Source organism: Phaseolus vulgaris, chromosome 2 (assembly GCF_000499845.2).
Source record: "Phaseolus vulgaris cultivar G19833 chromosome 2, P. vulgaris v2.0, whole genome shotgun sequence".
NCBI classification, from domain to species: Eukaryota; Viridiplantae; Streptophyta; class Magnoliopsida; order Fabales; family Fabaceae; genus Phaseolus; species Phaseolus vulgaris.
Window position 1 is genome coordinate 31,669,594 of NC_023758.2, and position 12,298 is coordinate 31,681,891.

Consider the following 12,298-nt stretch of genomic DNA (forward strand, 5'->3'; position numbering starts at 1 on the left):
CTGTTAAAACATTTATTCAGCAACCTAACTTAGTTAATGTACCGGTAGGCACCGCGGCCGACCGACCGAATTCATAATTGTGAGGGCGCGTTACAAAACTAAGTAGTTAAGATGCAACTCCGAAAAATAAGGGATACGCGTGGGAAGAAGATATATTCCGCGGGTATTCCGGAGCATGATTGGTAAAACCTATCCGTAACCATCCTAAGCCCAAGAGGTAGAAAGCCCATTTAACAATCCTATAAATACGGTGCTCAAACTAGAGAAAGGTACGTTTTCATTCACTTACGAAACCGCGCTTAGAATCTCATACTTACTTGAGCGTCGGAGTGCCTTCGCAGGTACCCTCCCCCGCCTGACCGAAGGAGACACCAAGAAGGAACGACCGACCGAAGGAGAAGAAGATCGACACGTCGATCCATTTACGTCAGCAATCTCATTACATCAACCGACCGTGCCTGGGCCCCATTTCTCCACTCAGGTACAATTGGCGCCCACCGTGGGGCCGAGGCAAGATTTCAATATTTAAAGCTATAATGGTTGCAACAAGGAACAACAACAACGCTATGGCGGAACAGATGACTATGATTCAAACCCTCCAAACTCAGATGGAGGAACTGCGGCAAAAGGGGATGGAAGACCGTCGTCAACACGAAGAGGATAAACGCCGCCAAGAGGAGGAAATCGCCTTATTGAGAGAGCAGAATGCGCGACTCCAGCGACAGGTTGATAATCCCGAACGAGAAGGCCAATCCCATATGGCCGACCGAACCGCCTCTCGCATACCTACACCAGCCGACACCAATCCTGCTTCCAGAGCTAAAACAGTCGAAAGAAAGTCAAGTAAAAGGGCTCATCCTTTTACAAACGAAATCATCACCACACCACTTCCTGACAAATGGAGAGGCCTCGCCATTAAACTCTATGACGGCTCGACCGACCCGGACGAGCATTTAAATGTTTACAAGACGCAAATGACTTTGTATACCACAGATAACAATGTGTGGTGTAAAGTATTCCCCACGTCGCTCCAGGGAGAACCTCTTACTTGGTTTACAGAGCTGTCTCCGAATTCCATTGACGACTTCGACGTCTTAGCCGTAAAATTCTCTACTCAGTATGCCACCAGCCGACCGCATCACATGTCCTCCATGTCTCTCCTAGCGATACAACAAGAAAAAGGTGAATCTCTCAGAACCTTTTTAGATAGGTTCAACAAAGCATGTATGAACATCCGAGGGCTCAAGCAGGAAGTTGCATTGCACCATTTGGTCTCGGCCATCCGGCCGAGCCGTTTTACTGAAAGTCTCATCAAGAAGCCGCCTCAAGACATGGAAGACCTTCGAACTCGAGCAACCAAATTCATGCAAATCGAGGAACACATTGATTACCACCAACGGTTCAAAGCCGTCGGATCCGGAGTCCTCAAAGACCAAACCCCGAGCAAAGAAAGAGAAGTCGAGACCGAACGAACCGTCCGAACCACTCCAAGGTCAAACCAAGAATGTTCCACAAAGGAGACTTAGTATGGCGAATGCGGAGTAGCGCCCGAAAGGAAGGAGGCAAGTTTTCTAGCAGTTGGGAAGGACCATTCCGCATAGCAGACACTAAGAATTATTTATGCCTCGTTCGGCATCAGAATTATCTTATTACTTCAACGTAATCAGAATTATTTATGCCTCGTCCGGCATCAGAATTATTCGGAATTATTTATGCCTCGTTCGGCATCAGAATTATCTTATTACTTTAATGTAATCAGAATTATTTATGCCTCGTTCGGCATCAGAATGTAATCAGAATTATTTATGCCTCGTCCGGCATCAGAATTATCTTATTACTTTAATGTAATCAGAATTATTTATGCCTCGTTCGGCATCAGAATTATCTTATTACTTTAATGTAATCGGAATTATTTATGCCTCGTCCGGCATCAGAATTATTCGGAATTATTTATGCCTCGTTCGGCATCAGAATTATCTTATTACTTTAATGTAATCAGAATTATTTATGCCCCGTTCGGCATCAGAATTATCTTATTACTTTAATGTAATCAGAATTATTTATGCCTCGTTCGGCATCAGAATTATCTTATTACTTAAATGTAATCAGAATTATTTATGTCTCGTTCGACATCAGAATTATCTTATTACTTTTATGTAATCAGAATTATTTATGCCTCGTTCGGCATCAGAATTATCTTATTACTTTAACAAATTATTTATGCCTCGTCCGGCATCAGAATCATCTTATTACTTTAATGTAATCAGAATTATTTATGCCTCGTTCGGCATCAGAATTATCTTATTACTTTAATGTAATCAGAATTATCTATGCCTCGTTCGGCATCAGAATTATCTTATTACTTTAATGTAATCAGAATTATTTATGCCTCGTCCGGCATCAGAATTATCTTATTACTTAACGTAATCGGAATTATTTATGCCTCGTCCGACATCAGAATTATTAGGAATTATTTATGCCTCGTTCGGCATCCGAATATCTTATTACTTTAATGTAATCAGAATTATTTATGCAAGTGTGTATTGCCCACATGTCGGGTCCAACAATTTTCTATGGCACATTGTTCATTAAATTATCATCGGGGTTGGCCGGCACCAGCTTTCCATCAACTACTATTTTTTCTATGTCGTACTGATCGTCCTCCACGGGTGCTCCATGCAGGCAGGCTGCTTGTCCAATGCCTAACCAAAAATATTCTTCGCTAATGCGAACGTCCCGTCATTCCGTTAAATTTAATGTCTGACAACTCGAAAGGCACAACAATCATTACGACTCTTCGGCTTTTATTCACCTCGAGCCTGGGGGGCAAGTGTACCGGTAGGCACCGCGGCCGACCGACCGAATTCATAATTGTGAGGGCGCGTTACAAAACTAAGTAGTTAAGATGCAACTCCGAAAAATAAGGGATACGCGTGGGAAGAAGATATATTCCGCGGGTATTCCGGAGCATGATTGGTAAAACCTATCCGTAACCACCCTAAGCCCAAGAGGTAGAAAGCCCATTTAGCAATCCTATAAATACGGTGCTCAAACTAGAGAAAGGTACGTTTTCATTCACTTACGAAACCGCGCTTAGAATCTCATACTTACTTGAGCGTCGGAGTGCCTTCGCAGGTACCCTCCCCCGCCTGACCGAAGGAGACACCAAGAAGGAACGACCGACCGAAGGAGAAGAAGATCGACACGTCGATCCATTTACGTCAGCAATCTCATTACGTCAACCGACCGTGCCTGGGCCCCATTTCTCCACTCAGGTACAGTTAACTTATTAGTGAACTTAAAAAAAATAAAATAATTGACCGGGTTCCCTATGATTGGTAGATTAAACGAGTTAGCTACTTCATTTTAAAAGAATATTACAGTTTTTTAATTTTACCCTTTTAATATAAAAATTGGAACTAAATTCAAAATTATTGAAATAATCACGAAAAAATTATCATATTAATATACTTATGATGACCAACACACGCGTGCACACACATATATAATAATTTTAAATAACATTGAAATAAAATCTCCATAATCTCAAAAGTTAATTAAACGTGTTCATCTTAAAACTTAAACTTCAAATACTCATATATATCTTGAACTCAAATATGTGGACTGTGTATATTTTGGCATCCATGATTTTTAATTGTATTGGACTGTGTTAGAATGTTATTTTTAAATTTTTTGACAATTTTTTCCTCCACCTCCATATATTTCTTCCTGCACCTCCATAAATCTTTAATTTTTAAAAGTATCCTTGCACAGCAGGTGCAGGTTTTTTTTCCCAATTATATATATAGTCTATAAACATTTCGAATTCTAGAATTCATTTGAAAATATCTTCATAATTTTAGAATTTGGATTATGAATTTTAAAGTTTTATAGGTATCTTCAAACCCAAAAAAATACATTCCAAATTTTTAAATTTGAAATATAATTTTTTATTTTTAATAAAAAAATATATTTCTAACTTTAAAATTCAAAATACAAAAATTATAAGGATAAAATTGTTATTTTATGGAGTTCCGGAAGGAAAGCATGGAGGTGCTAAATTTTTTTATATGGATTGGTGAGACAGTTCGACTGATCAAGGGTTCAATTATGATGAATTGGAATTTTAGTGGATTAGATTCGATTTCGATTTGTAATTTTTTTCTAATCTAATCTAACTCAAATCTACAGTAAATTGGGTTATCTAAGACTTTTAATCACATAACTCATGTGAAGTGCTTAATTTTTTCTAACCTAATCAGACTGAAATCACAGTAAAGCCAACGAAGACTTTTTACCCACAAAACTTGAAGTGCTTTTTTTTTAGCCTATATATACACGGTAACCGGTAAAAATCCTCTTAGAAAGAAAATTTAAGTTATATCTCCGTATTGTACACATCGATGTCGATACTCGTATGATACTTAATTTTAATTAAAAAAATATTTATTGAATTTTTTAAAATTCTAGTACGGTTCTAACATAATTTAAAAAATTATAAATATAATAGTTTTCTAAAAACTCAAATTTATTGTATAAATTTTTATTATGATTATAAAAATAAGGAACAAATTCTTTTGAATCTGTCATAAAAAATATCTTCATGTTCCCAAATAAATCTCAAACATACTTTTGTACATAAATATTTATTTTTAATTTATATAGATCCGTGTTTCCGTGTCCTACATTTTAGAGATTATACGTATCTCCGTATCCGTATCCCTATCTGTGCTACATAGATTACAAGAATTTTAATTCATTCATGACCACTTATGAGCCAAATTAGTACTGCAAAACAGTAATGTTCCCTTTTTATATATGTTTATGCAAGAAAATTATTAAATAAAACTCAATTTTAAAAATGAAAAATAAATAATTGTTATATTAATTAAATTAGAAACATTTTAGAAATTAAAAAAAAAATTAAATTAATATATAATTAGCTACCAAAGTTACTACCAATAATTTAGATTCTAAATTTAATAACAAAAATTTTGTTCAGTTAATTAGATCCCAATTTAAAAACTATTTAATAATAATATAAATTAATTTAGAATTTTTTTTTTTTTTAGTTTCTAAAATTATATTTAATTTAATCAATATATTAACTAATTATTTTTTATCTTTAAAATTGATTTTTATTTAATGATTTTCTTTATATATATAATTTAACCATTAGAGATGATTGATGTGTGTCTAAATTATTAATATTAACTACATGCATGTTTACATTAGATCATGTGTCTGTGTGAAAAACTATTGAGCTATTTGCGTTACTTCATGTTGAAGCTAAGAAGAATCTTGTACGAGGAAAAACTTGCTTTATTCCCTCCTAATATTCTGTATGTCAGCTGCAGATGACACTGTATCTTCTGTTAAGTTAGAAATGAAGCTATTGTAACGAGTGAAACCATATCTGCAGATCATAAAAACGAATAAGTAACTACCAATAATAGTTGTTTTTTATTTTGATTTGCTTAAGTACATAATAAGTTCCTATTATTTTGATTAAATAGCTGCTTAAGTATATGCTAAGTTTTTATTGTTCTTACACAACCTTAAAAACAATTAACCTTATTTTTCTTTTCTCAATCGATCGAGTTCTCCATCGATCGAATTCTCACTGATATTTTGAACTTTCGGTGTCTGAATTTATTGGATTAGACTTAATTACGTGAGCTTAGGTTGGTTTTTGATTGCTGGATGTGTCACTCAACTATTTGGTCAGGTTTAACTCTTGATTTCTAGGTCTAGGGTTGCTCTCGGTGGATGTGTATACTTATAAGGTACTCCAATGATAAAGTTATAATTAATTTGTTCAAATATCAGATAAATAACTCTACTTACCTTTTGAGCATATCACCTATTTATAATATTCGTTGTTAGAACTTTGATTTGGTTGAACTTTGATTTGATTGAACTTTTATTTTCACACTTTATAATTTTAAATATATTTTAAAAGTTTTAAACTTATTTATTGAATTTTGATACAATATTTTTGTATTAATTGTTTTTTTATATTATTTTAATTTTTAGTATACTCACGACCTCTCGGCCTATTTAATACACTTATAAGTATATATATGCAAAGTTTAATTATAAAAGCCACTCCACTATCCTATCTGTGAACGCTGCAATGGGAAAAGCTCTCAACAGTAACAACACTTTAGCAGTCATCTCAATGTATATCCATATTCAAATTGTTTGCTCCTTCTGAAATAAATGCAAAACAGAAACAAACACAATGTTTTAAAAACAAAAACGGTTGTTTGAAATTAAAAACATTTCGTAGTGCATACATACTATTTTTTTAGTGTTCAAAAAGTTTAGAGAAAAATGGAGAAAAAAAGTTATTCACTAACATTTGTCTGGATCTCCTCTATGATATTGATTGGGAAAATTTATATTTTCTTCTCATCCTCTTTTTACACTAAAGAGTCCATTGATGATTTGTGGGGTTGAGGTTTGATCACGTTTCATGCACTCATTACAACATGGTCATTAAGGTATGTTGTTTCCTTATTTCTTCCTCTTTATAAATAAAAACTTCACCAAGAAGGACCTATAAACGATATCAAATCAAACTGTTTTGCTTTCAAACAGTTGACAAACAAAATGTTCCATAGCAAGTGCTGTTTTTCTTTCAAACAATAAACAAACCAGAAGTTGCATACCGAACATATGCCTTGGTGGAAGCATCTTGAACATTGATTTGAGAGATAACCAATGCCATTCACTAATTTTAGAAATTAAATACCAAATCATGAGATCATATGCATGTTCTCCACTAGTAAACAAAAGAAGCTGGTGATAATGTTACTTATTGTCAAATCAATTGAGATAAAATTAATCTCCTTGTACCATTACGTGATACAATGCAATTTCACCTCGTCACTCTTGTATCAGAGAATGTTGTAGGGACTAGTTCCAAACATATTGTTTCATATTGCACTACCGAGCGACTGAGTAACTAGTTCATAGCACGACGTTTATCATAGCTGCATTTTTTTTTTTGAATATAACACAACAGTTAAATAGCCGTCTTTTTTACTTGAAGAGAATAGACTATGCACTGAACAATAGCGATAAAAAAGCTGCCATTTTACGGCTAAAATAACCGTTATTTTTTCACCCTTTCTGCACCAATATATATTGAAGACCTTGCAACATCTCACCACGTCGGCATATTGAGCAAACGAAGAAAGCAATCACTCGATTTCTCGACTTTATTAAAGAAAACATACCGTTACAATTAGCAATTAAATAATTTAATTAAATCCTTAAAATATGATTAGGAAGATATGAATCTACATAGATCTACCTAATCTTTCCCGTAGGTAAGGATCCATAACCAAAATTATAAATAGGTGAACATTTCTAATTTGAAAGGTAATAAACTTCTTATACTTATATATAACTTAATTCAAACATATCTAAGGTATCCCACATATTCTGAACCAAAGATAACAGTAAAAAATGTAAACCGATTAAAAAGTGTAAAAGATATACAATGTTATAACTTTTAAAAACACAGTATAACACACATATTCGGAAGTGGACTATGATGATTTATTTATTTCCATATCTTGAGATGATGATGGACAAGACTTTTATAATATTAACAAACAAATCCACTTCACTAACTCTTGATACTTTTCCAGATGGGTTGGAAACATCTAGGCCCGGGAGAATAAAGGGAATCAAACTTTACCTAAATGCAATGCAAAATTCCACTGTCACAAACACCACTCTCTATATTAAACTGGCCATGCTTCACTTAGTGATTAACACTACGAAATTCGGGTATTTGAATTTTCTTAATTTGATTTTAATTAGTCTGACATGATAACTAATTTTCAATTAATGACAAACAACTTTAGTTAAATCTTGTGTTTGTTAAAGATAGAGCAGTTATCAGTATAATCATATTATGGATAAAGTGATGTTAGATTCTGCATAATTAGCAATCACTGATATTGCCTTTTTACAGATTAAGACAAGAATACTCAATGCAGTAGTGTCAAACTCCACAGTCTTCAGAAGGAAAAAAGGAGAAAACCTTCATTTTCATTTTCTAAAACTACCATTAAATAAAAATTAATTTTATAAACCAAAATAAATAGTTATTATTTGATTAAATTAAAAACTATTTTATAATTTTTTTTTATATATAAAGTAGTTTATATTATTAATAAAAATTTATAAAATGGTTTTTAAATTGGTATGTTCCCATTAGCTACCAAAGTTTTAGTCACTTACTACTTTATATTCTAAATTAGTCTTTATTTAGAATCTAAAATATTAGTTGTTAAAACTTAAGTAGCTAATTTAGATACAAAATTTATAAATTATTTTATAAATTTTTATTAATAATAGAAATCACTTATATATGAATAATTTTGTAGTCTTCAGGTGACTAATTATTTTTTATATCTAAATTTGGTTACTATTTAATGATTTTCTTGTAGTGTATATTACGTTAATATTTATATAAAATCTATTTGTTAAATAAATCTCTAGAATTAAAATTGTCATTATGCTAAAAAAATCTTGTCACCAAGTTATATACTCCAACATAAGTCTTTCTTAAAACTAAAGTCATAATAAAAATATTTTTAAAAACTAATTTGGTACAGATTAAATTTATGAGAAATTAGTAAATAATTAGAAAATCAAAGAGATAGCATAAACAGTTTTTAATATAATTTGGTGATCAATTTTTTTCAGAAATTCAGGTAGCGTTTTCACAGATAAGGCTTTTAAAACAGAAACAAATTTGGTATTTATTAAGTTGAAAATTTTCTATTAATACGGATATAATACTTGCATTTTTTTTAAATGTATTAAAATAGTAATTTAATTTTTTATTTTTTGTTAGGGAATAAAAATTATAAATAAAATAATTGGTTATAAACAAATATTAACTAGAAAACAATTACCTGTATTTTATTTTAAAGTAAAATATATTTTTTCGTCTCTAAAAAATTCTCGAAGTTCAATTTTATTCTTTTTAAAAGGCTTCTTTAGTTTTAGTCCTTTAAACTTTGAAATTGATTTTTGCTTGTAATCTAATGACGGTGTGTTATAGACGAATAAAAAGTCGTTTATGAGTTTTATATTTGGAGGGAAACTTTATATTTTAGATTGAGTTTTAAGCATTAAATTATATAATTCATTTAATTGTAAAATTTCGTAAAAAATGAGAAATTCAAATAGAAGAAAATTGATGAAGAAACTCAAGTAGAAATGAAAATGAGGAGATTAAATCTATTATAAAGTTGTTAAAGAACCAATATAATTTTATTGTCTATAGGTTATATTTGTAAAACGTAGTTGATATATACGCCGCTTAAAGTTATTTCTCTTAACCAAAATTGTGATAACCAACTTATTAAACTAAAACTAAGTTAGTAAAATTAACTATTGAATCAACTGATTAATGTAGAACGATATGAAAACATGTTATGATACGATTTTTATACAAATTTTTTATGCCAAATATATTTGGTGTAAATATAGCTTTGATACTTTTAATTTTTTTATTTTTTATTTATTTTGTATATTAAACATTCTATTCTTTTTCATAAAAAATATAAGCATTTTATTTCAAAAATAAATTAAATAATATAATACTAAAGAATTGAAAACCCAAGGAATTTAATAATGAAACAACAGCAATAACCTATAAACAACAACTGCAAATATTATTTCAGGTAAATGAGATAATTATAAAACGACTAGTCACTTACATTTATAATACATAAATTTAAAATTACAATTAGAGAAAGAAAAAGTAATTTCTGTCCTTCAATATCCCTATTTGGTGTTCCACTGTGGCATTCATTCCCTGTCTCCCAACCAAAAAATGAAGTGCCATTAAATCTTTTTCTTTCACAATATTCTTTCACAACAGTTTATTGTGTTGGAGTTATGCTTTTGAATTTCAGCCTCATCTGCTTTCAACTTTTCAAGTAAAGATTGAAAAGTTTATATACCATAACCAAACCCAAACAACTTTCATCTATATTTAGTAAATCAAATCAATCTTCACGACAACTTCTTAAATAGAGTCAGATCCATTACCTGAAGAATCCTAAAAGTTTATGCTCAGCCTGTTATTAGTTTCTATCACAGAAAATTAAAATTAAAAAGATGTTAAGTTATTTTTCGAATCTACATCGACTAAAAATAAAAACATGGAAAAAGGTCTTGAAGGATCTGTTCCCAATCTGTCCTCCAAGCGGCATGCGATGACCCGTTCTCGCGGCAGGAGCAGCTCGAGCATTCCACCGACAGTCAACGGATTCGGTACTAGGACCCCGTGCTCAATCCACAAAACCAATCCTTTTCGCAAGAGGATTTGATCCTGGTTGAGTTTGGACTTAGTTAAGTTTAGTAATTTTGGTGAGTTTGTCTAGTTTTTGTTCATTGATGCCATGAGTGGTGAAAATTGAAAGTCGTGGTTTTTGAAAAGTGTCGCAAACGAAACCTAATATAAGTGAGTGCAAACTTCATCTTATGAATTGACTTGATAAAATTGAATTCAACTTAAAATCTACTTCTTAAAAATTACTCTTCGAATGTCTTTTTATTTTACTGCAATATTATACCTTCCTTGTAACATGTACTGCACAAAAATTGCTTCAACCAGCTGAATTCGATCCTTAATTAACCTGATAATAGTTATTCAGTAATGATAACAACTATTACATAAAAAATTACCTTAAAGTAGATGTAATTACTCACCTTGTGAGGTTTCATTCATCCAAAGCGAAAGTACATTTCTGGATCAAAGTGTTAGATACTTGAAAAAAGTATGCAATATAGCAGAAAGAAGATAAGAAGAAACAGAGGAAACAGAAGCAAAGAATGAATGAAGAAGAAAAAAAGGGAGCTCCCTTCAGTCCAAATACAGGAAGCATAAGATTCAATTTGTCTCCCACATCATTCATTCATTTACTGTATGAGTTTGATTCACTCTGTCAGCATTTGAATGAATGAGTCAGCAGCTAATTGAATCCTATTACCACATGTTAATGGACAGAAGAAAGCTCTCTCTTACCAAGTTCTGTTCATTGCCTATTCACCATGAAAGGTTTGTTCCAAACGTTTGATGCACTTGAAGACAAGACAGTGACTTGTGTGAGATGAGAACCTTAATCTTCACAAAGACACTCAGGAACAAACCCCCTTTTTATAAGCTGGTTCGCATCAAGAGAAACCGGTGGAAGCACTAGTGTTAACTAAAGTGCTTTTGTATTATGTTGGAAAGGAAGTTATTCATATTCTGCTTGTTCTACCAACAAGTTTTGTGCATCATGAGTATTGTCGCCTCTTGAATATAAACATAAAAAAGAATGAAAAAAATGGGAAGTGCTTAACTCAAGGAAAAGAATGGAATACACGATTTTATTATTATTATTACATAAAGTTAAAATTGAATTTTAACTTTAAATAAATAAACATTTATTTTATTACGTTTATAATGGTTATACCAAGGCTCAACCGTAGTCGGACTTATGGGTCTTTATTGATTAATAGGTAAGTCAATCCATTGAAATATTAGTGTCCAATCTCTCTGCAGAGATTGAAAGACCAGATGTTCGATTACGTTCATGGCCTATCAACCTCTCAGCCAAAAAGATGATATATGTCAGTCTCAGGTTAAATACATTAATTTTAATTAGGAGCAAACAAGCATGATTATACACTCATTGAGCCTATCTTAATCGTTATGACAAAGTCCATTAGAATAGTATAATTAAAAGGGAACCCCCAGGTAATGTTACTTTGAACCATGAATTAGATCATTCAAATTGATCTTATCTGACTTGAGCGTCAGAATGTCTTTGCAAATATCCTCTCAGACATCCCAAAAGAACGATCAGTCGAAGAGAAGATAAGAAGAATTCGACAAGGGACATTCAGTCTCGGATAATTGTAAGAACAATAATATATAAAGTAATGGAGATATAAGTTACTTTATTAAAAATATTTATATATATAATTTATTAAAAAGGAATAGAGTAAATGTCTAATTAATAATAATAAAATATATGAGTGTTAGAATAATAAAATGATATCTATTAATTTTAAAACTAGAAACCATATTGCTTATAATAACTTAGTATAACATTAGCAGAGGAATAAGTAATTGTAATTTTTTTTTTTAAATAAGTCGATATAGAAACTGTATTATTTATTCTCTGAGAAAAAAATATGATTTTACCTGCCCAATCAAGTAAAAGTAATTTTTCTATTAATTAAGCGAAAGTACTTTATTTATTTTCTTCATTTT

At 31.5% G+C, this 12,298-nt stretch overlaps 1 protein-coding gene and 1 long non-coding RNA gene across 2 annotated transcripts; one reads left to right on the forward strand and one right to left on the reverse strand.

Moving 5' to 3' along the window:
• The first annotated feature begins 536 nt into the window (after positions 1-536).
• LOC137809367 (uncharacterized) lies at positions 537-1,526 on the forward strand. The gene has a single exon (XM_068610490.1). The coding sequence runs from the start codon at positions 537-539 to the stop codon at positions 1,524-1,526; it is 990 nt and encodes a 329-aa protein (XP_068466591.1).
• An 8,159-nt stretch (positions 1,527-9,685) lies between these two features.
• Positions 9,686-11,340, reverse strand: LOC137811461 (uncharacterized). The gene is made up of 2 exons (XR_011081087.1): positions 10,747-11,340; positions 9,686-10,673 (listed from the first exon to the last, which is right to left on the reverse strand). It is a non-coding gene; the product is annotated as an uncharacterized lncRNA (long non-coding RNA).
• Positions 11,341-12,298: the final 958 nt, after the last annotated feature.

Excerpts from the sequence above, each read along its gene's own strand:
- LOC137809367 (XM_068610490.1), top strand. The coding sequence starts at position 537 with ATGGTTGCAACAAGGAACAACAACAACGCTATGGCGGAACAGATGACT.